Source organism: Nanorana parkeri, unplaced genomic scaffold, assembly GCF_000935625.1.
Source record: "Nanorana parkeri isolate BGI_ZX_2015 unplaced genomic scaffold, ASM93562v1 scaffold2635, whole genome shotgun sequence".
Classification (NCBI taxonomy): domain Eukaryota; kingdom Metazoa; phylum Chordata; class Amphibia; order Anura; family Dicroglossidae; genus Nanorana; species Nanorana parkeri.
Window position 1 is genome coordinate 59,843 of NW_017308903.1, and position 19,945 is coordinate 79,787.

Sequence of the window (19,945 nt, forward strand, 5' to 3'; positions counted from 1 at the left end):
AGGTATCGGCTTCAATTCTCTCATTAACATGAGCCAATAAAGATTTCTAGAAAGTGACAGATTACCCCTAATGTTGGCCAAGAACACTAAATTCCTTATGTGATTATTGTAGAACTAAAGGCTCCAGGAAACATACATCTCCATTACCACCAATGGAAAGGGATAAAACTATTAAAGGCTTTGTTCACCTTCTCACAATAGATGAAAAGGTGAACTCATTCACAACACCCTCTTCACGCCCCTATTCCCATATCCTCCGATCCCCGCCGCACTTATCTACAATGACCCTTGCCCACCTCTCACGGTTACCATTATAATCTTTTGCGTGCACTCGCTAACTGGCACCAGGTATATATTTGGACCTGCTCCATGGGGCTAAAACTGCCGTTTACAGAACTGTGAACTGAGCTCAAAGCAATTGTAACAGAAAAGCACCTATGCATTCATTACAAAAATCACTGTTATACAATATTTCCTAATTGACAAATACAACTGAGGAAAATCCAATATAAAGTGCCAGTGTGAAAGCTATTGGGTACCAAAACAAAAGACAGGATTAATATGGGAGTATTAGTATTAGTAAAGGAGGGCATTAAAATCTGTAGCAATCAGAAAAACTTTCCAGTTTTTTTTCTTTGTGTTAAACCAGTTGACATTAAAATGAGACATAAAAACAGGGAAGAGTCAGTGACAAAATACAGGAGAAGCCACAAAAAGTTGGTGGCTGGTGGCAAGGAAAAATCTGCATAGACTGTTGGGTTAACATGTCATGACTGCTTGCACAATGGTTACTGAACAGCAACATAAAAATTAACCATAGTTAATCCCAGTAAATATAGTTTTAAGAAAGCTAAAATATAAATCCCAAGATATATTATACATTGTTGTCGTCTATCACTGTATAAATGGCGCTCTACTGTAGAAACTGGAAATTTTGTAAAATGCGTTGGCTTGATTTTAGTTCTCCCAGAGCTAGTTTTCTCAGGTCACAAAACGGTTATGTTTAGTATAGTGAAAAGTGTATTTTAGAGGGGAAATTGCAGCCGTAACACTGGAGATCTGTTCTGATTTAGACAGTCTAATTGTTTGCTGCATCAGCCTGTCGGGACCAGCCTTCTTCCTCCACCCCAGAATCATACTCTTCCTCTGCTGACGCCTCTTTATTTTGGGTTCTGGAACAAAGAGAAGAAAAAAAAAAAAAAGTAGTATTAAAAAAACCTCAAAAATAACAAACTACATTTAGGCTTTACCACACAGACACACTTCATGGGCTGGAGGGGCCTGCAATGCTTATGAATGGTTGTGGCACTACACTCATCTACAACAACTGCAACTATCAACTGGTAGGTTTGCTCGGATAGAACTGGAAAACAGAAGAAAAAGCCTCCAGTAGCCCACTTACTGATCCTGGGGTCCCTGCAGAGAACCCTGATAACCCAGAAAACTGAGGGGTTTGCTTTGCAAATGGAGAGTAGCTTTCAGTGGCTCAGGTCTGCGCTCTACCACACATTCGCTTATAATTGTGATGGGTGGCCTTCCTATTCAATAGGAAGGAGAAGAAAAGGAGCCAAAAACCACAGAAGATGGCTGCTATTTTTTGCACAGTGTGCTTATCCAGGATCTGTAGAGGAAACTTGAGATTTGATGGAAGCAGCAGTTTAAGCACTAACAGATTTATTCTAAAAAATAGACTACTAAATATTCACAACTAGCTATGTAAAATGCTGACACTTTAGTAAGCTGGATGGGAATCATGTAACTTTGTTGTGCACAATACAGCTCCAAGCGATCATTTCAGGCAGCAAAACAGTTGGTAGCTTTCATCTAATGTTCAGCTGGGCTGGAGTCCTCCCCCCCCTTTATTTCTAGAGAGCAGGTAAAGAAGTCTGATGCTTTTCAAAGATCAAGAAAAATCGATGCTTTGCCTTGTCTGTGCACACATGTAAACAGACTGAAGGCCTGGTAGCTTTCCTACATTGGTGTACACTCAGACTTCACTGGTCTGTTTTCAGTGGAGCAACACAAACCGCAATGATTTGTACAGGCTTTTGGTAACCCACGTATGAATGCACCGAATCTCCGTGCAACAAAAGTCACATTGTCTATAGTGGTACTGAGGGGAAAACAGGCACTCTAATCACCTAACCAGAGCGGAAGCTACTATGCAGACTTACTTAATATAACTAGGCTCTTTCTTTCCTTCCACCACATCCTGGTCAACCTCCACACATACTATGTCAGAGTTTGGAACCTCAAACATGGGCTCAAGAAGCAGCTTTTCCTGCAATGGTAAAAGATATACAGATGAAAAACGGAACCAAATTCATTACAAAACAAAATAAATCTATACCTCCAAGAAAAACAAAACAAAAGAGGGGTCTCAACAGGAAAAAATACATGCGTTTCTTTTCCATAAAATAACACGATTTAGTGAATAATGACCATGAAGAGTTTAAAAACAATATCGACACTAATCATTCCATATGCTTCACTTTGCTAAATACATGACCTTTGTTAAGTATATAGCAATTCCTTGATCAATCGTAGTTTAACTGCGGTTCAATTCGTGCGAAAATTGGTTTTAAACAAATGAATGATCATTATTCAATAAAGTGTTATTTTATGGGAAACACCTAGATTTTTCCTGTTGATACAGACAAAAGCCCCTGTTCTACCTCTTGGTGGTGTTTTGATATTTTTATATAGCAAGCAGTTTAAAAGCCGACAGACCCTTCATTACTTAGGATACAGTCAACAATTTTATACCTTCCACAATACTGCCTTTGAGAAGAAATCACTATTAGAAGAACCCGGGGCTAGGGACTACTCTCTTCTCTTTAGTTAGGGCTCATTCACACTAGGTGCAGTGCGTTCCAGCCCAATTTTGGCCGGAGCGCACTGCATCGCATTGGAGGGGGCGTGGTGGGCTATTCAAGTGAATGGTGCCGTAGCCACGCCCTGCGGCCGCAATGCGATCCGCCGCACGGGATCGCAAGGCACATTGTGCCTGCGGTCTAAACCTGTGTGGTGCGATCAAAATAGTGCTTGTAGCATTTTGATCGCATCACACAGGGCCGGACCGCAGGCACAATGTGCCTTGCGATCCCGTGCGGCGGATCGCATTGTGGACGGAGGGCGTGGCTACGGCGCCATTTACTTGAATGGCCCGCCACGCCCCCTCCTACCCCACTAAAATTGAGCCAGCCGCAATGCGACCTGTTCTACCTCTTGGTGGTGTTTTGATATTTTTATATAGCAAGCAGTTTAAAAGCCGACAGACCCTTCATTACTTAGGATACAGTCAACAATTTTATACCTTCCACAATACTGCCTTTGAGAAGAAATCACTATTAGAAGAACCCGGGGCTAGGGACTACTCTCTTCTCTTTAGTTAGGGCTCATTCACACTAGGTGCAGTGCGTTCCAGCCCAATTTTGGCCGGAGCGCACTGCATCGCATTGGAGGGGGCGTGGTGGGCTATTCAAGTGAATGGTGCCGTAGCCACGCCCTGCGGCCGCAATGCGATCCGCCGCACGGGATCGCAAGGCACATTGTGCCTGCGGTCTAAACCTGTGTGGTGCGATCAAAATAGTGCTTGTAGCATTTTGATCGCATCACACAGGGCCGGACCGCAGGCACAATGTGCCTTGCGATCCCGTGCGGCGGATCGCATTGTGGACGGAGGGCGTGGCTACGGCGCCATTTACTTGAATGGCCCGCCACGCCCCCTCCTACCCCACTAAAATTGAGCCAGCCGCAATGCGAGGCAGTGCGTTCTGGCCCGATTTTGGCCGGAACGCACTGCATCTAGTGTGACTGAGCCCTCAAGGTTAATCTCTGCCGTTTACAGTCGGGAGGCACCCAATGTGCTAGCTCACCATGATTGACCGGAGTCCTCTAGCACCAGTTTTTCGTTCCAGAGCCAATCTGGCAATTGCTCTTAAAGCACCTTCAGTGACATTCAACTCGCACTGCAAAACAAGACACAAGGTTTAAAACGAATACAAAAGTAAAGTTATTTACAGGTTACATTATTAAATATTTCTGAAACAAGAGAACTAAAGACTCTGCAGAGTGAAGACGTCCGATTAATACTATAGCCAAAAATGAATTGCCATAGCAAACAAGAGTGGTACGGTCGGCTTATTCTCCTACACAATGTGGTTCTGGCAGGCATGCTTAAATGCCAAAATTCTTGGCTGCGAATAACACTTTAACGCCACCATACAGGGACAACTACTACCAATCCTCAGGCCTTTGGCAATCAAAAAACACAGTTGATGGCCAACTGTAATGTGTGGTAGCAGAATGATCCCATTTGGGAGTTTGATCTTACATTTCTAGAAACTTCCTGCCTTATGCTCCTCAGTAGCAGAGAATGTATTTCAGCATTGCTAGTGGACATGAGAAGCTCAGAGAGCCCAGTGTCATCTACTCCCTGCTGCCTTAGGTTAGATCTGTCTACTGAGAAATGTAAATCACTTGCTGGTGGTTACCTTGCTAGGCTACACAGGAGATTTTTAGGTGCTTAATCGTGCAATAAAAATCACTATGTGTAGCAAATGACTGCTAAACAAGTAGAGCAAATTGCTCCCTACACAGGTAGCATGTAGTATCATCTAGTAGTCAAATTGCACAAGAGTGAAACATACTGAAACCAAGGTCAACTGATCAATACTGGATGTGCGGAATACTACACTGGGAACCATGTATTGCATTTGTAAATTGCTACTCTTCGTGATTAATCACTAGCAGCTGGGCTACTAAAAATCTCCTGAGTGGATATAGCATGATTTTTACATTAAAAATGTCAAACAAAAAGGGCTAGTTATTGGTCCATGAGACTGTTGGGGGGCAGGAGTGGTCAGTAGTAAAGTGTCCCAACACCAGGGCTCACCAGTCAGTCAAAAATGTCAGTCAGCATTACCGGACTATAGCCTTGCAATTTATGTTAACATTTTTTGGGGACAGATAGAGCTTTCTTTTTGAGGGAGGTATATAAAACACCACGGGGGGGGGGGTATTTTTTACTATATAAAAAAAGAAGGAGTAGCGTAAATTTTGAATAAAAATTTTGTCCCTCCGTTGTTTCCATTCTTACCCATATTGCCAGCAGCTGTCACTGCCGTTGTCGGTCCCGAGATCCGCTGTGCCCGATGCAGCCAGGACGGCTTTGTGACAGGAGATCAAAAGGGAGATCGGAATACAATCTCCTTTTGATCTACTCTCCAGTCCCGGAATGCAGGAAGTGATGTATGTTACATCATTTCCTGCATTCAGGGTCACTCTCCAGCTACAGAAGCATGTGATGGCAATAAAGTTGTGTAAAAAACTTTTGTGTAAAAAAAAAAAAAAAATTAAAGAATCAAAAAAAAGATTCTAAAGTCCTACGTCCCCCTACATGCACATATGCGTTGGGTGCGCCTACGTGCAAAAACAACGATTGCGCCTATTGTGCCGCACATGTTACATATAACCGCAAACGTCGGAGTGCAAGCAATAATTTTAGGGCCATTAATTACTGATAACTCTAAACTGATGAGCAGTAAAAGCGTTTTAAGCGTCGCCTATGGCCAATTTTCAGTGTGGTCTTTATGCGTTTTTACGGGCGCACGCAAGGCTTGACATGTTGTGTATTTACCCGACGTGACCCCATCATTTATGTTTTACCAAAAATATGGGTAAGAATAGATGTTTTATTACATAACGGAGGGAAAACTTTTTTTTTAATTCAATATTTACAGTACTTTTTCATTATATAGTAAAAAACAACACCCCCAAACCCCCCCCCCTGGTGATTATATACCACAAAAAAAAAATCCCCAAAAAATGTTAACATAAATTGCAAGGCTATAGTCCGATCTTGCTGACTGGTGACATTTTTGACTGACTGGTGAGACAACCTAAAATTTTTCAAGCCCTGCCAGACACAAATGTATTTATGAAACATAGTCACAGACTCCTGGCATATAAAGACAAGTTACTTTCACGTTGCAAAGCACAAAAAGGAATAAAAAAAAAAAAAAAAGTCTGTTGTTGGTCAAGTGTCCTGCACACCGAGTCAATACTTCTTTTCTTTGACTGCGAATACAAGTGAGCTCGGCTTTACAGAAGGGGAGGCTGGCTATACAGAAGGGGAGAGACAGTCTAGTTTACAACCAGCTTTCCCACAGCATGCAGCTGATTAGCGGCAGCCCAGAAGCTGTATTTGAGGGCCTGTTCACATGAGTTTCAGGTCCGGATCTGCAGACGTGGTGTTGTGTTTTTGATGCGTTCTTGACCGCGTTCCAGTAAAAAAAATTTTTTATTTTGCTGGATTGGGGCTGTCAGTATGTTAGATGCAGTGCGTTTGACGCGTTTTGCGTTCCCGGACTGTACAAAATGTGACATGCAGTATTTTTCTGTCGTAACCTGAACGGACTGCGCAGCGAGAACTGTAGCCCATAAAACACATAGGGATACATTGGGATGCGTTGTTAGCACAGAAAACGGACGTCGTGTGAACAGGCCCTCACTGGCATACTGCAGGGTCTCTAAGCGCCTGCAGAGTGAGGCCAGTATCCATCAAACAGGCCTTCATTTTAGGATGCCTATCCTTGCTTAGGGTTATGACCAGCAGCAGGTACAATACTGTAGAGTCACTCCATTATCTGCAGATAACTATACAGTTGCAGTAATTAGGACATACAAAGCGCTCCTTCAGTGAGTGCCGTTAGTTGCAAAGAGAAGACATGTGACCATTTCTAAAGGCAACCTGCGCAGAAAACAAAGCTGCAACTTTGAGAATGCACTAGGAGTCGACCATATTAGGTCCCATGGTCTACATCAGGGATGTCCAAACTGCGGCCCTCCAGCTGTGGTGGAACTACGAATCCCATGAGGCCTTGCAAGAGTCACAGCCACAGACATGACTCCCAGAGAGAGATGCTTCATGGGATTCGTAGTTCCACCACAGCTGGAGGGCCGCAGTTTAGACATACCCGTTCTACATTATGGGTTCAATAACAAAAACAAACCTTATCCATGCTGAATAGAGCCTGGTATTGTGGAACAACAGCATTTCTGGGTTCTGTGAGGATGCGTACAAGGGTCTGCTCGTCAAGGCTATGAAGTGGCACCACTACGGGAAGACGTCCCACAAACTCAGGGATCATGCCAAACTCTATAAGGTCCCTGGCTTCTACGAGTCGCAATAACCGGTCTTTCTCCTCAATGTCCTGCACAGCATTCGATTCCGCGCTGGCATTTGCTAGGTCAGCTGCTGCTGCCGCTCGGCGTCCTTTACCCAAGTTAGAGGTTGTGCCAAATCCCAGATACTGAAGTGAGGAAAAAAAACAAAGAGGTTAGGAGATGGCTGAAAACCAATGTAACAGCAGGTGTGGAGAAATGAATATGGAATTCAGGGGTCAGTCTGTGCCGGTGTTAATATATTTCATTAGTCTGTCCAGCCTTGTGTTATAGTATGCAATTGCTTACACACCAAGGATGAACCAGTAATAAATACACCAAAACCATCACACAAAAACGACTATGCATAAAGATGATGTAGAAGATGATTATTCTGGGAAACCAGTCGCCTGTGTCTCAGCTTTATTTATGCTTAAAAACCCAAACTAACAATTTTGTTCTAGAAAAGCAGGGAGGACTAAGATGTCAAGTTATTGCTTTGTGCCCCTGAAGGGAAGAGTTCCTCATTTCCTGTCACATCAGGATGTGTGATGGGAAAAAAAAAAAGAAAAAAAAAAAAATCACATTAAATGAGGACACAAGGCAAACTTTTCTGCCGAGTGGGTTAATGTTTTAAAATGACACTAAACTCAGGAGTTCAATCTTAAAATTGCATTCAGGAACCCTATGAACCAAAATGTATATTTGTGCATCACTCAGCTGTAGGTCCTCAAATCATCTCTGAATTCATGCTGACACCAGGGAGCTTGGAGTGGTGGCTACTCTACAACACACACAGGGACCATGGGGAACAAAAGTAGCCCCCCTCCAAAAAGGAAGGACAGTGTCAGCACCATTCAGAGGGGATTTGAGGATCTACAGCTAAATGATACACAAATAAGACAGTTTTGTTAATATTCAGGGCTTGTTCACACCAAATGCGGACCAGACCTGTAGGAGTTTCTGCACACGCAGTGAGTTATGCCGCATTTGATGCGTTCCAGGCCATTTAAAAAAAAAGAAAAAAATAATGTTTAAAATGGGCTTTCAGTGCGTTCCAGGGCGTTTTTGATGCCTTTGCATGCGTTCCAGAGCAGGTAAAATAGGGCTTGCTGCAGTATTTTTTACATGCTCTGGAACTGAACGCTGTGGTGTGAACTAGGGCCCAAAATACCATTGGAATACATTGGATGCAGTTTTGATCCGGTCTGTAACTGCTCTTCTCTTGAACGCATTTGGTGTGAAATAGCCCTTAGGGTACTTGAATGCATTTTTAAGGGTTAAATTGAGTTTAGGGTTAATTTAAACTTCTGACAGCACAGGAAGTCTGCTATGTACTAGGGCTTGTTTCCACCATCACCAGAACCGGATTCTTTTTTGCAAGCGCAGTTGCACACGTTGGATGTTTTGTCTCAGATCATTTCCCGCCTCTTCTCCGCTTTTCATAAGTTTGTCACCTTATGTTCGTCACCTATGTGCAAGATATATGTGTTAAACGTTTGCCCACCATGTTTGCAGGACACTGCCAAGGCCACCAATGTGCAGGTGAAAACGCCCCCTTTTCCATAAAAGGAAGTATCCAATGTGGATAAGGTCAAAAGGTTTTTTTTGTTCCAGTACTTTTTTTTGAACGCACTGGAACTGACCACACTGGTGGGAACTACAGCCCTAAAACACTATAGGAATATATGGGGATGCATTTCTAGAGCGGAAACCAAACAAAAAACCCACCCCAAACACACACGTTCTAGTCTGATGATTAGAGCTGCAACAATTATTCGATTAAAATAGACGATGGAAAACGTTGTCAATGTTTTCCAGCGTCGATTCATTGGCTTCAAATTTCCCGCTCACGCACGCTGCTTACGCCCGCCACTTACGCCACACCCACGTCAGTTAAGCCGATCGCGCCTAGGCTGGTATACCCGGTCACGCGACTCCGCGCCCACGCTGAGGACATGCGTCTGGCCCTCTCCTCCCGGTGAGCTTCCCAACTCGCCGCTGCCTGCCGAAAACGAACAACGCCGTTGCCCGCCGACAACACCGTCATTCAAGGTAAGTCGAGATCGGCCGGGAGCTGTGTTTTTTTTTTTTAAAGCGGCACACTGCAGAACATTAGTAGCTTTAGAGGAACACCAAATCCCAGCAATAATATATTAAACAGCCTGCATAAGTATTATTGCTGGGATTTGTTGTTCCTCTATAGCTGCTGGTGTTCAGCAGTGTGCCGCTGTATCATACATTGGTATTCTGTAGAGCTGCAACAATTAGATTAAAATGGATAAAAATCGACAATGGTAAACGTTGTCAGCGTTTTCCATCGTCGATTCGTTGGCTAAAATTTAAATTTCCCACTCACGCCCGCCTGTTCGCAGCTCCATACACGAGTTACGCTATGCACGCTGCGGACGCCATGCCTACCGCGCACACGCCCGCAGAGCACGCCGCCGCTGCAGCGACTTACAAGGGTTCAGAAACAGGTAAGGGGGACCTGTTTTAATGTTTCCTGTTAAAAAAAAAAAGCGGCACACTGCAGAACACCAGCAGCTATAGAGGAACAACAAATCCCAGCAATAATATATTAGGCAGCCTGTATAATGTATTATTGCTGGGATTTGTTGTTCCTCTATAGCTGCTGGTATTCTCCATCACGCTGTATAATGTATTATTGCTGGGATTTGTAGTTCCTCTATAACTGGTCAGTGGTAATCTGCATTGTGCAGTATAATCATTATACAGTGCAATGGAGAATACCACCAGCTATGGAGGACTACAAATCCCAGCAGTAGTACATTATAGTATAATGTTGTACTATTGCTGGCATTTGTTGTATTCCGCATTTCGCCGTATAATCATCATACAGCGCACTGCAGAATGCCACCAGCTATAGAGGACTACAAATCCCACCAATAATACATTACATACAGTGCAATGCAGAATAACGCCAGCTACAGAGGACTACAAATCACAGCAATAGTACATTATAGTATAATGTACTATTGCTACATTCCTCTATAGCTGCTGGTATTCTGCACTGCTGTATAATGTACTATATTGCACACCACACTCTTTACTTCCACCGCGCCAAGCTTGCTCCCGTGATGGACTACAATCTCAATAGAAACTAGTAGTCCATCACTGGAGCCTTTTTTTTATCCGATTAATCGAGCTTAATAATCGGCTAACTAATCGATTATGAAAATAATAGTTAGCTGCAGCCCTACTGATGATAGTGGAAACAAGCCCTAAAAAAGGTGCCCATACACTGTACGATAATCGCAAAGTGTATGGAAGGCGTGCAACCACTTCTACTGTACGATCGCACGTCTTTCGTCGAACAAGCAGGCTGGAAAACCCGCCGGTTCCCGGTTTCCTCCATCTACAGTTAAGTGTAGATGGAGGAATCTGTTGCACCTTTTCCATCTGACCAGAGACAATCTGCAGATAATTGTAAGGTGTATGGCCAGCTACATTTGTTTTTAAGTGTGTATCGATAAAGTATGAGACTCACATTTTCTGGAGGTTGCTACTCTATTCCAAGGGAGTCTTAGCACCCTGAACACTGCTCAATGTGTCCTATAGTGTAAAATACAAAACCTGTTCCATTGCTTTCTTCTGCTTTTATATTGATCTGAAATGTCCACTAATTTGCAGATTAATTTAAAAAGACATGCACATAACCTCAATTGTTTGAGCAACACCACAAAGCAACGTCTGACTCAAGCGGTTCCAGTTTAACTTGTGGGAAGCTAAGAACTCTATTCACTACAGATTTTGTAGTGAGAGAAAACACAGCTCTCATCAGAGAATCCCAGGGACGACACTGTAGTCAGCATCTCTGAATTGAAAATGCTGACAGCAGAGCTATGGCAGCATACAAGGCACAGCATATGTAAACACTGCGGAAAAATAACTGTCAGATCAGCCCTTAGCCACCTAAGTTTAGTCTTGTATCCAGCCACTGCATGTCAATATTGGACTTCTGGACCATGAACAAGCCAGGGGCACACTGTCCCAGAAGCCAGATGACAAGAGGTCTCAAATGCTCAACTGGAGGTTTGACAGGCAGAAAAATAATCTAACTTGTTGGAGCCAAATTAAGAACAAATTAAAATAATGTGATCATATAATGTGGAATCTAAACTGCTTTGGGAAAAGAACAGCGGTCTAGATTACCAGCTTCATCTCACTTCTGCAATCAAAGGCGTCAACATGTGTAATGTACCACCTAGACCACATCATTATCCAGCAACATGAACACATGTGAGCAAAGCAACATGGCTGTAAATCAGGATTTATTCAGCAGCAATGTCAACATTAAATGATCTTTATGCAACCAACTAGATTTCAGTTTGCTCTAGTTGTGAAAGATTTATTTAAACAGACCTAACAAAAAGACATTCACTCCTGAAAATGCAGCCCCTTTCACACAGGCTGCCCAGGAGAGGATCCCTGCATGGGTCTTCTCCTGATCACAGCAGTACAGAGCCGATGTCACCGCTGTGATATCCGTGTCCGTACGGTTTCTTTCCTCCATCTTGCGACGCAAGAAAAAAAACTGCAATTATCGGACCCCATGTCAGTCTATGGGAAATTTAAAGTAAACAGCAGGTGTGTTTAAAAGGAGAACTATGACATGAGTGATTTCCACTCACCTCATAGTTCTAAGCCGACCTGTGACAATGAGACTGTCAAAGGTCGGCTCAGTAGATCGGGAGGTGAGAGAACACAACATGTTACCACCATCCCCCCCACCCAGCCCGGCAGAACAGTACATGGTTACATTTGTTTTTCCAGACCTGGCCAGAATCAGGGGTAACGGGGCGTAAACGGACGTTTGTCCGTTTGCACATGGCTGCCCAAAGATCTACATTGGGCATATGACTGGGTCCGCTTGAAAAATTGACAGGCGGACCTCATCGGACTGGCCACGTGAAAGGGGCCTATTACCGTGTTTGCCCGAAAATAAGACACTGTCTTATATTTTTTTTTTTTCCAATGAAAAAAAAAAAAAACGACACTAGGTCTTATTTTCGGGGGATGTCTTATATTTACCTGGCTGCAGCTGTCCGCACTCCGCTCTGATGCCATCCACTTCGACCCCACTGGCTATGCCGCGCTGTGCCTGCTGGGAAATGTAGTCTTCAGCGGCAGCGGAGGCAGACAGGTGGGTGTACGTGCGTGCAGGAGCTGCAGCCGGTCATGTAAAATTCTATTATATGTGCAGCTACCCCGAAAGCAAGACCTAGCGGATTTCTGTAATACAAGACCTACCACCGAACTAGGTCTTATTTTCGGGGTAGGTCTTATATCACAGAAATCCCTGAAGATAGCGCTAGGTCTTATTTTCGGGGTAGGTCTTACTTTTGGGGAAACACGGTAGTTATCTGGTCTGGCTTCCACAATGATCCATTTGTTTACAATTTTGAATTACTTGTTTGGAACTAATATAGAGAACTTCTGGCTTTCTCTCACTCCCTATATGCATACTAGTTCCAAGCCATTGACTCAGAAGGTAGTTAAGCCAATGGCACAGTATAACAGCGAGTCAACTAGCATTCTCCCATACATCTCTCTCAAAAGGGGTTTGAAGCAAGCCTAAAGCACAATGGTGTAAATGGATCCTCAGACCCCTCAGGATTTGTTATGGGTAGCTGCCCTCTTTTCTGCTTTAGATTCAATTCATGTGTGTGCACTCAATACGCAACCATTTTTAGTGTGTTGGCTCTTGCCAGAATTTCAGGTGCTTTTTAGGCAGCATTTACTTCCTTCTGTTCCTTTTGTCTCCAACATGCTATTGGAAATTACCCAAGTCATCTTTTCCCACCCATTTTACACGTGGCTTCCTTCATAAAGATGTGCAATACATCTTAGAATAACTCCTCCGGAGCAGTGACATTTAGATAAAACACCCCAAATTGCAAGGAGGATGTTCAAAATACACTGCATTTCTACATAGTGACATGAACCACCACAACAACTTACAGATATCAGACCTGAGCTGCAGATCCCCTGTGATGAGATGGAGAGCTTCACTGTACAAAAGGTGAATTAATAAAAGCTTATGTATGCATGAATACCCTTGTCTGCCTACACATACGAGGCAGAGCTCGTATAAAGCTCTTTAAATGATATACAGTATGTATGGTAACCAGTCATTAAAATAGCAACTCCATAAACACAGCATAAGCAAGGCTAAAAATATCCACCTGTATATACGATACATGTACAAGTCTTAACTATTGGACCAGAAAAGAGAAACCACAACATAATACATTAGGCTTGGTGAACAAGGAAAAATTATGTACAATTTGTACAGGAACTAATATGAATATTTTTGGCAGAAACACCAAAGGCAACATAGCAAAGCCCAGTGGTGTCCCAATGTAACCTTAGAGAACTATGGGGTCAGTGTTTTTCCCCATAGCTCTCCTTAGGGTAACAGGAGGACACAAACTAGCGTCCTCCCGTTACCCTAAGCTCAGTATACCACGAGCTACAGCTCGCGGTATACCGAGACGCCGCTGCGGATCCCGACCTAGACGTCAAGATCCGCCCATCTGCGTGAGTGACAGCTGGCTCTGTCTATCTAGAGGCAGAGCCAGCTGTACCCACCCCCTCCCCCGTCAGTTCCGCAACGCACATCCACCGCCCCGTTTTTGGATCCGCTGCCCCATCTGCGGCCCAGGATCGGCTTGGAGGGCGTCAGGAGGAGGAGGAGGACGGGAGATCAGCTCCTTGCTGATCTCCGTCCGGGCTGTGAATGCAGAAGTGATGTGTATTACATCACATCCGCATTCACCTGTCAGTCATCTGGCTGCTATTGCCAGAGAGAAGAAGCTGATAAAGCAGATCTCTGCTTCATCAGCTTCTTTTGGGGTCCATAGGTGATATTAGGGGTCCTAGAGACCCCTAATATCTCCATAAAGAGGACCTGTCAGTGTGCCTTTGCTATTATATAGGGGGTTGTTATCCCCCTATATAATAGCAATAACAATAAGTGCAAAAAAAAAAATATAAATAAAAAAAAAGAAAAGTAACACATAAAAAAATAAAATAAAATAAAAGCCACATATAAAAAAAGGGGAAAAAACCCCCCCAAAATGTTTAACTCCCCCACCCCCACGTTTACGCGCCTATAAACGTAAATACGCGTCCGGTGCCCCAGCGCGCAAAAATTACAATTGCGCTACACATGTTACATATCGCCGCGAACGTCGCAGTGAGAGCAATCATTTTAGGGCCATCAATCACTGATAACACTAAACTGATGAGCGGTAACAGCTTTTAAAGCGTCGCCTATGGCCAATTTTGGGTATTATCGTTTTTTGAGGTTTCGCGCGCGCACGCAATTTTAAGGCTTGACATGTTTGGTGTCTTTTTACCCGACGTGACCCCGTCTTTTATATTTTACCAAAAAATTGGGTAATAATAAATGTTTTATCATTTAATATAGGGGAAACTGTTTTTTTTTTTTAAATTTCTGTGATTTTTCCTTAATATAGTAAAAAAATAAAAACCCCAGTGGTGAATAAATACCACCAAAAGAAAGCTCGATCTGTCCCCAAAAAAGGGTATAAAATTAATTTCAGTACAGCGCTGCATGACGGAATAAATGTCAGTCAAAGTACCGCAGCGCTGAATACTGAAAAATGGCCTGGATGGGAAGGGTGTTTAACACCGCGGATGTCAACTGGTTAAAGAAAAGTAGAAAGGGTGTCAATTAAAATTGTAGGGTAGAACCAAACCTTCTCATTCTTCCTCCTGCTGATTATCCTGTCCAGGCCATTAAAGGCTCCAGAAGATACAAAGAGAATGTTTGTTGTGTCAACTTGAACTGTTTCACCTCGCAGCTTCCTGGAATTTTTTTCTGGGACGTTAACAATAGTTCCTTCCAGCAACTTCAGCAAGCCCTGCAAGAAAACAAGGGCAACATTTCAAATCACTAGGGATGCACTGAAATTACATTTTTAGACCAGAACTTCAAAAATGTGTCAGGCCAAAACCAAAACGGGACTTCAAACCTTAAAACATTTTATTTTTTATTATTAAGGTTGGGGGCTCTGGGGAAATATTAGGGGTCTAAAAAACAGATCCCTGATATGAAAGAAGAAAGAAGAAAGAAGAAAGAAGAAAGAAGAAAGAAGGAAGAAGGAAGAAGGAAGAAGGAAGAAGGAAGAAGGAAAGAAAGAAAGAAGAAGGAAGAAAGAAGAAGGAAGAAGAAAGAAAGAAGAAGGAAGAAAGAAGAAAGAAGAAGGAAGAAGAAGGAAGAAGAAGAAAGAAAGAAGAAGGAAGAAAGAAGAAAGAAGAAGGAAGAAAGAAGAAGGAAGAAAGAAGATTGGAGGACACACAAAGTCCTCAATCTTATTCTGCATCCTCAGCACTCAATGATCAGGAAGCTCCAAGTACAGAGGCGAAGCGATGTATAGCACTTCCTGTTCATAACTGGGGACATTTTAAATAACGGAGGGCATAGGTGATTACTAATACTAACAGGGTTGTTCACAAAAGGGTGAAGGGTTTGGAGAAGTCAGGACAAGTGAAGTCTAGGACAACATAGCTAAACTGGAAAACATTTCCAAATCAGCTATTTTGGCCTAGATTGTTCACTTCTCCTGCCTTCTCCAAATCCTTCACCGTTTTCTGAATTACCCTGTAAGTGATCAGTACTGGTCACTACATGCTTGTGCTCCACACCCTCTCACCCATCACCAAAGCCAAGCTCTCCACCCCGCACTGCCCCCGGACCACGTCTCTCCTCCTCACTGGGTGCCACCAGCTGGATCAGCTCTATCCCCTCCAATCCCCGCTGCCTCTGCTGACATAGGCAGGGGGAGAGCAGCAAGGATTGGAGGGGACACAGACCAAAGCTTGCAGCCGGCATCAAGTGGGGAGGAGAAAAGCTAGGAATGCACCATATGCCATTCCTAGCTTTTTCAGCCATTTTTTTTGGGTACTAATGGCATTTTGCCCATAGTACCATTGAGGGCTGAAATTTCGGTGCATCTCTACAAATAACACACACACTTGTATGCAGTTTTATAAGACTCACATACTTGAAATAGAGGATCATTCTTCAATATGCACTACACAGGAACAGGTCATAAAGAGCGCTATGGTTGGAAATTCTTACCTGCTGTACACCTTCTCCTCCCACATCTCTCAATTGGTGAATACCAGGAACACTACCAATTTTGTCAACTTCATCTAAAAAGACAATACCTGAAAAGAAATATTTGTAGAAAGAAGTCCATAATATTTTCTAACCTGTAAAACAGTTTTGGTTAAAAACCTAGGTCTTATCCAGTAAGAAACAAAGCTCCATTTCACAAAAAATATGTCATTAAAAGTAACATAAAATTTATAAGTGTTAGAACTGCAAAAAGGTGATTTACAGAGTACCCGAGTCAGTAGTGGATAACGCAGACGTTTACAGGACTATTACGCAATAGACAGCACTGGCACACCTCTTCTGCATTACCTTGCGTTATCCCAGACAGATGCTTCATCCAACGGGGCCTAAGAGGCAGTGTATATATGGGTGCAAAACAGGAAATTACACAATACAAGTGCTTTGCCTAGTTGATTACTAAATGGGTGGATTTATCAAAACTGGAGCAAACAAAATCTGGAGCAGTTGTCCAGGGCAACCAAACAGCTTTTCTCTTCAGGTTTGTTCAGTTAAGATTTGAAGATAAAAGAGAAGCTGATTGGTTGCCATGCACAACTGCTCCAGGTTTCGATAAATTCCCCTCATAATGTTATGATTGAGTCCATACTGCTCGTTGGCTCCGTGATTCCTCCTCATCTGTAGATGTGGTTTGCAGAGCCACCAGGGGTCAATGACTGGCCACCAGAACTCGCTACTCCTCTCACACTGTGGGTGCCACATGGACCCAAAGTAATTATTGCTTGGATTGAGAGAGGACAAAAGCAAGATCACCAACTCAAGTAATTGAAACATTAATATAAAGCCTTAGCTCTTCAGAAGCCCCTATAAACTGATTGATAAGAGTTTCTTTATACATCTCTCTTCATGGGGTATGGTAACTAAAACTACATCCTGTTCCCATCTAAAAGTCATTTATTTTTTTAATTTATTTTTGACTCATGTGTTAAAAAACACATACATAGTCATTCTAACAAACATCATAAAAGCATACATTCTACCTTCTGCTCTTAGACTGTGATAAGCTTTAATTTGGACAGCATCAGAAAACTAGATTGGTAACTTTGGCAATATTTTATTGTAGGTCATTAGTGTAAAGCTGGTCATAAATTAGTTACAAGTGGCCATATAATGTCGGGTCCTCCCGTTTGACAAAAGTCGATCTTTAAATCATGTTTTGTGGAAGGAGCCAGTCTGAAATATTTGGCTAAACAGTCACTGTTCAGGTATTCCAACAGTGGTACAGACTGGTGGGGTGGGTGACAATTTCCCCATCCACACTAACAGCAAGGGGACAAAAAAAAATAATGTGAAAGGAAATACGTTGTATTCAGATAGTGATAAAAACTACAAAAGACAGACCTTGCTGAGCCTTCTCCACGTTGTAATTGGCATCCTGAAGCAGTTTGGCAACCACAGATTCAATGTCCTCTCCTACATATCCAGCTTGCGTCAAGGTGGTACAGTCACATATAGCAAAAGGGACATCCAAGCATTTTGCTAGCGTTTGTGCAAGAAGAGTTTTACCTGTAAGAAAGCACAAGCACGTAACTGCCACAACGATCAATGCCAAATAAGAATAACTGGGAAACAAAAATAAATAAAAGCACATAGCCCACAACACAATGTAGAATATATGTCACTCATGAACAAGGAAAAAGAGCAAATATACTACAAATCAGGATACCAGATTAGGTGTGCAGATCAAAGGTTTGCCCCAACTCTGGACATGCTAGCCTGGTAAACGCAGGAAGCACTCTTGGAAGAGTACCCTAAAGCCCACTCTGGACATGTTCATGTTAATTGCACTGGATTAAGATCTTTTGGGAGGTCTTGGGCCTATCCTGCAATAGTATGTGGGTAGCTGCCCTGCCCATTCACAAAACGCTGCCAATTAATGGACAAATGAGGACATACTCTGAGTGCAACACATCACCAATGCACCCTTCATTATCAGTGTAATAGTGCCTCTCTCTGCATTAACGTCTCATCAGCACCATTGTATGCATCATTGAGGATTGCCCACTGCCAAAGAAAAGGTGAAGGGGGGGGTCTGAGCCTGGAGTTCTGTGACATCCTGTGAACTCCGAAGACAAGTTGGTCACCAGCACATCTGAGGTATTAAAAAGCAGAAGCCAGTTAGAGCTGCTTCGGTGATAAAGAACAGTGACTACTGATGGTAACAGTATAGCCAGGGGTGTGGAAATGTCAATCTACTTGTCCCGATACAAAAATAAAAATTTTACCCAAAATCGTATTTAGCAGTGCCAAGAAGAGCTTCTCATTGGTCAGTGGCGTCAGGTGACCTCGCTGACCAACGAGTGCTTGCAATTTGCAAGCAAAATTCAGAATACATGGCACAGGTACAGATAGTACACCCGTACTGGCGGACAGGAAGGACAGTTCGCTGAAAGGCAAGTATAGCGGGAGGGGGATGGGGCCAGATTTGAGAGGCTAATTAAATTTTTCCAAATTACTTGGGAAAGTGAATTTACCCTTTAGGGCCGATGCAGACTTAGGCAATTGTGTGCGGCTGCATACAGCGGTTGCTGCGCGGCCCCATTGATTCCAATGGGGTTACATCAGTGTGGCAATCGTTGAAAAAAGGTACATGTACCTTTTTTCGCGACAAGCACCGTGCAGTGTTTTCAACCGTGATTATACGGGCGGTATTGCGGCAGGAAACCGTGCTGCCTAGCGCGGCTGGGATGCCATTCTACAATAATGGCACTGCCAGCCCGAACGGTGGTGGTGTGTGCTTCTGTGACCACCCACACAATTTTGTGCACGATTGCTGTGCGGTAACAGATCGCCCCCTCTGCTCACACACACATACACACACACAATGCCCCATGCATGCGGTTATTCGCATGCAGATAAACGGTGCAGCGGGGTTGGTTTTAATTTTGAGACTTTTAAAAAATGATAATTACAAAAAAAATAACCAATTTTACACTTTATTGCCTTTAACGTTTTTTGTCATTTATTTTATTTTTTACACTTGACTTTATTGCTATCACACAAGGATAACAAGCCCCTGTGCGATAGCTTTTGAAGGTGACCGAGAGAGATGGGAGCGGTATACGGCCGGCCAGCCCCCGGAAATGGAGAGAGAGGGGAGGGGGAGCAAGATTCAGGCGCATTACAAGTGATTTTGGACGGCTGTACAGGCGTTCAAGATCACTTGTACATACAACAGATGTATGTCATAACAGCGCTTACTCTAGGTTAAGATTATGCAATACTTTTACTATTTCAACCAAACAGGAGTTTTCTTACCAGAGCCTGTTGGGCCCAGAAGCAAGATATTGCTTTTCTCCAGCTTAATGTCATCATGATTCGAGTCCAGCACATCACCTCCCCGCCTCTCCTGTGGCATCTGCTGGTTCACTTGCTGCTGCATGGAGGCTCCCAAAGCATTGCCATGTGGACTGATGCCAGCAATCTGCAGTAGTTCTGATGAGAGAAAATGGTGTAATAAGGGGAATCTGTCTTATCATTTGTAAAAAAATAAAATAAACGAAACAAAACCCCAACCCTCAATGTAATAAAATAGTATACCACCAACAAGGACCCCTAGCACTGAATACTGGTATCACTGAGAAGGTC

General features: G+C 43.2%; 1 protein-coding gene across 2 annotated transcripts in view; it reads right to left on the reverse strand.

Moving 5' to 3' along the window:
- Positions 1 to 981: 981 nt before the first annotated feature.
- CLPX (caseinolytic mitochondrial matrix peptidase chaperone subunit) overlaps positions 982 to 19,945 on the reverse strand; it is a 58,315-nt gene continuing 39,351 nt past the window's right edge. For both annotated transcript variants that reach the window (XM_018573950.1, XM_018573949.1), the window contains 8 exons: positions 19,616 to 19,792; positions 17,699 to 17,863; positions 16,301 to 16,389; positions 14,916 to 15,080; positions 7,017 to 7,316; positions 3,879 to 3,971; positions 2,175 to 2,281; positions 982 to 1,172 (listed from right to left, as the gene is read on the reverse strand). In XM_018573950.1, coding sequence (XP_018429452.1) covers positions 1,079 to 1,172; positions 2,175 to 2,281; positions 3,879 to 3,971; positions 7,017 to 7,316; positions 14,916 to 15,080; positions 16,301 to 16,389; positions 17,699 to 17,863; positions 19,616 to 19,792 — 1,190 coding nt within the window. In that variant the 3' untranslated portion in view covers positions 982 to 1,078. The remainder of the gene's footprint in view (positions 1,173 to 2,174; positions 2,282 to 3,878; positions 3,972 to 7,016; positions 7,317 to 14,915; positions 15,081 to 16,300; positions 16,390 to 17,698; positions 17,864 to 19,615; positions 19,793 to 19,945) is intronic.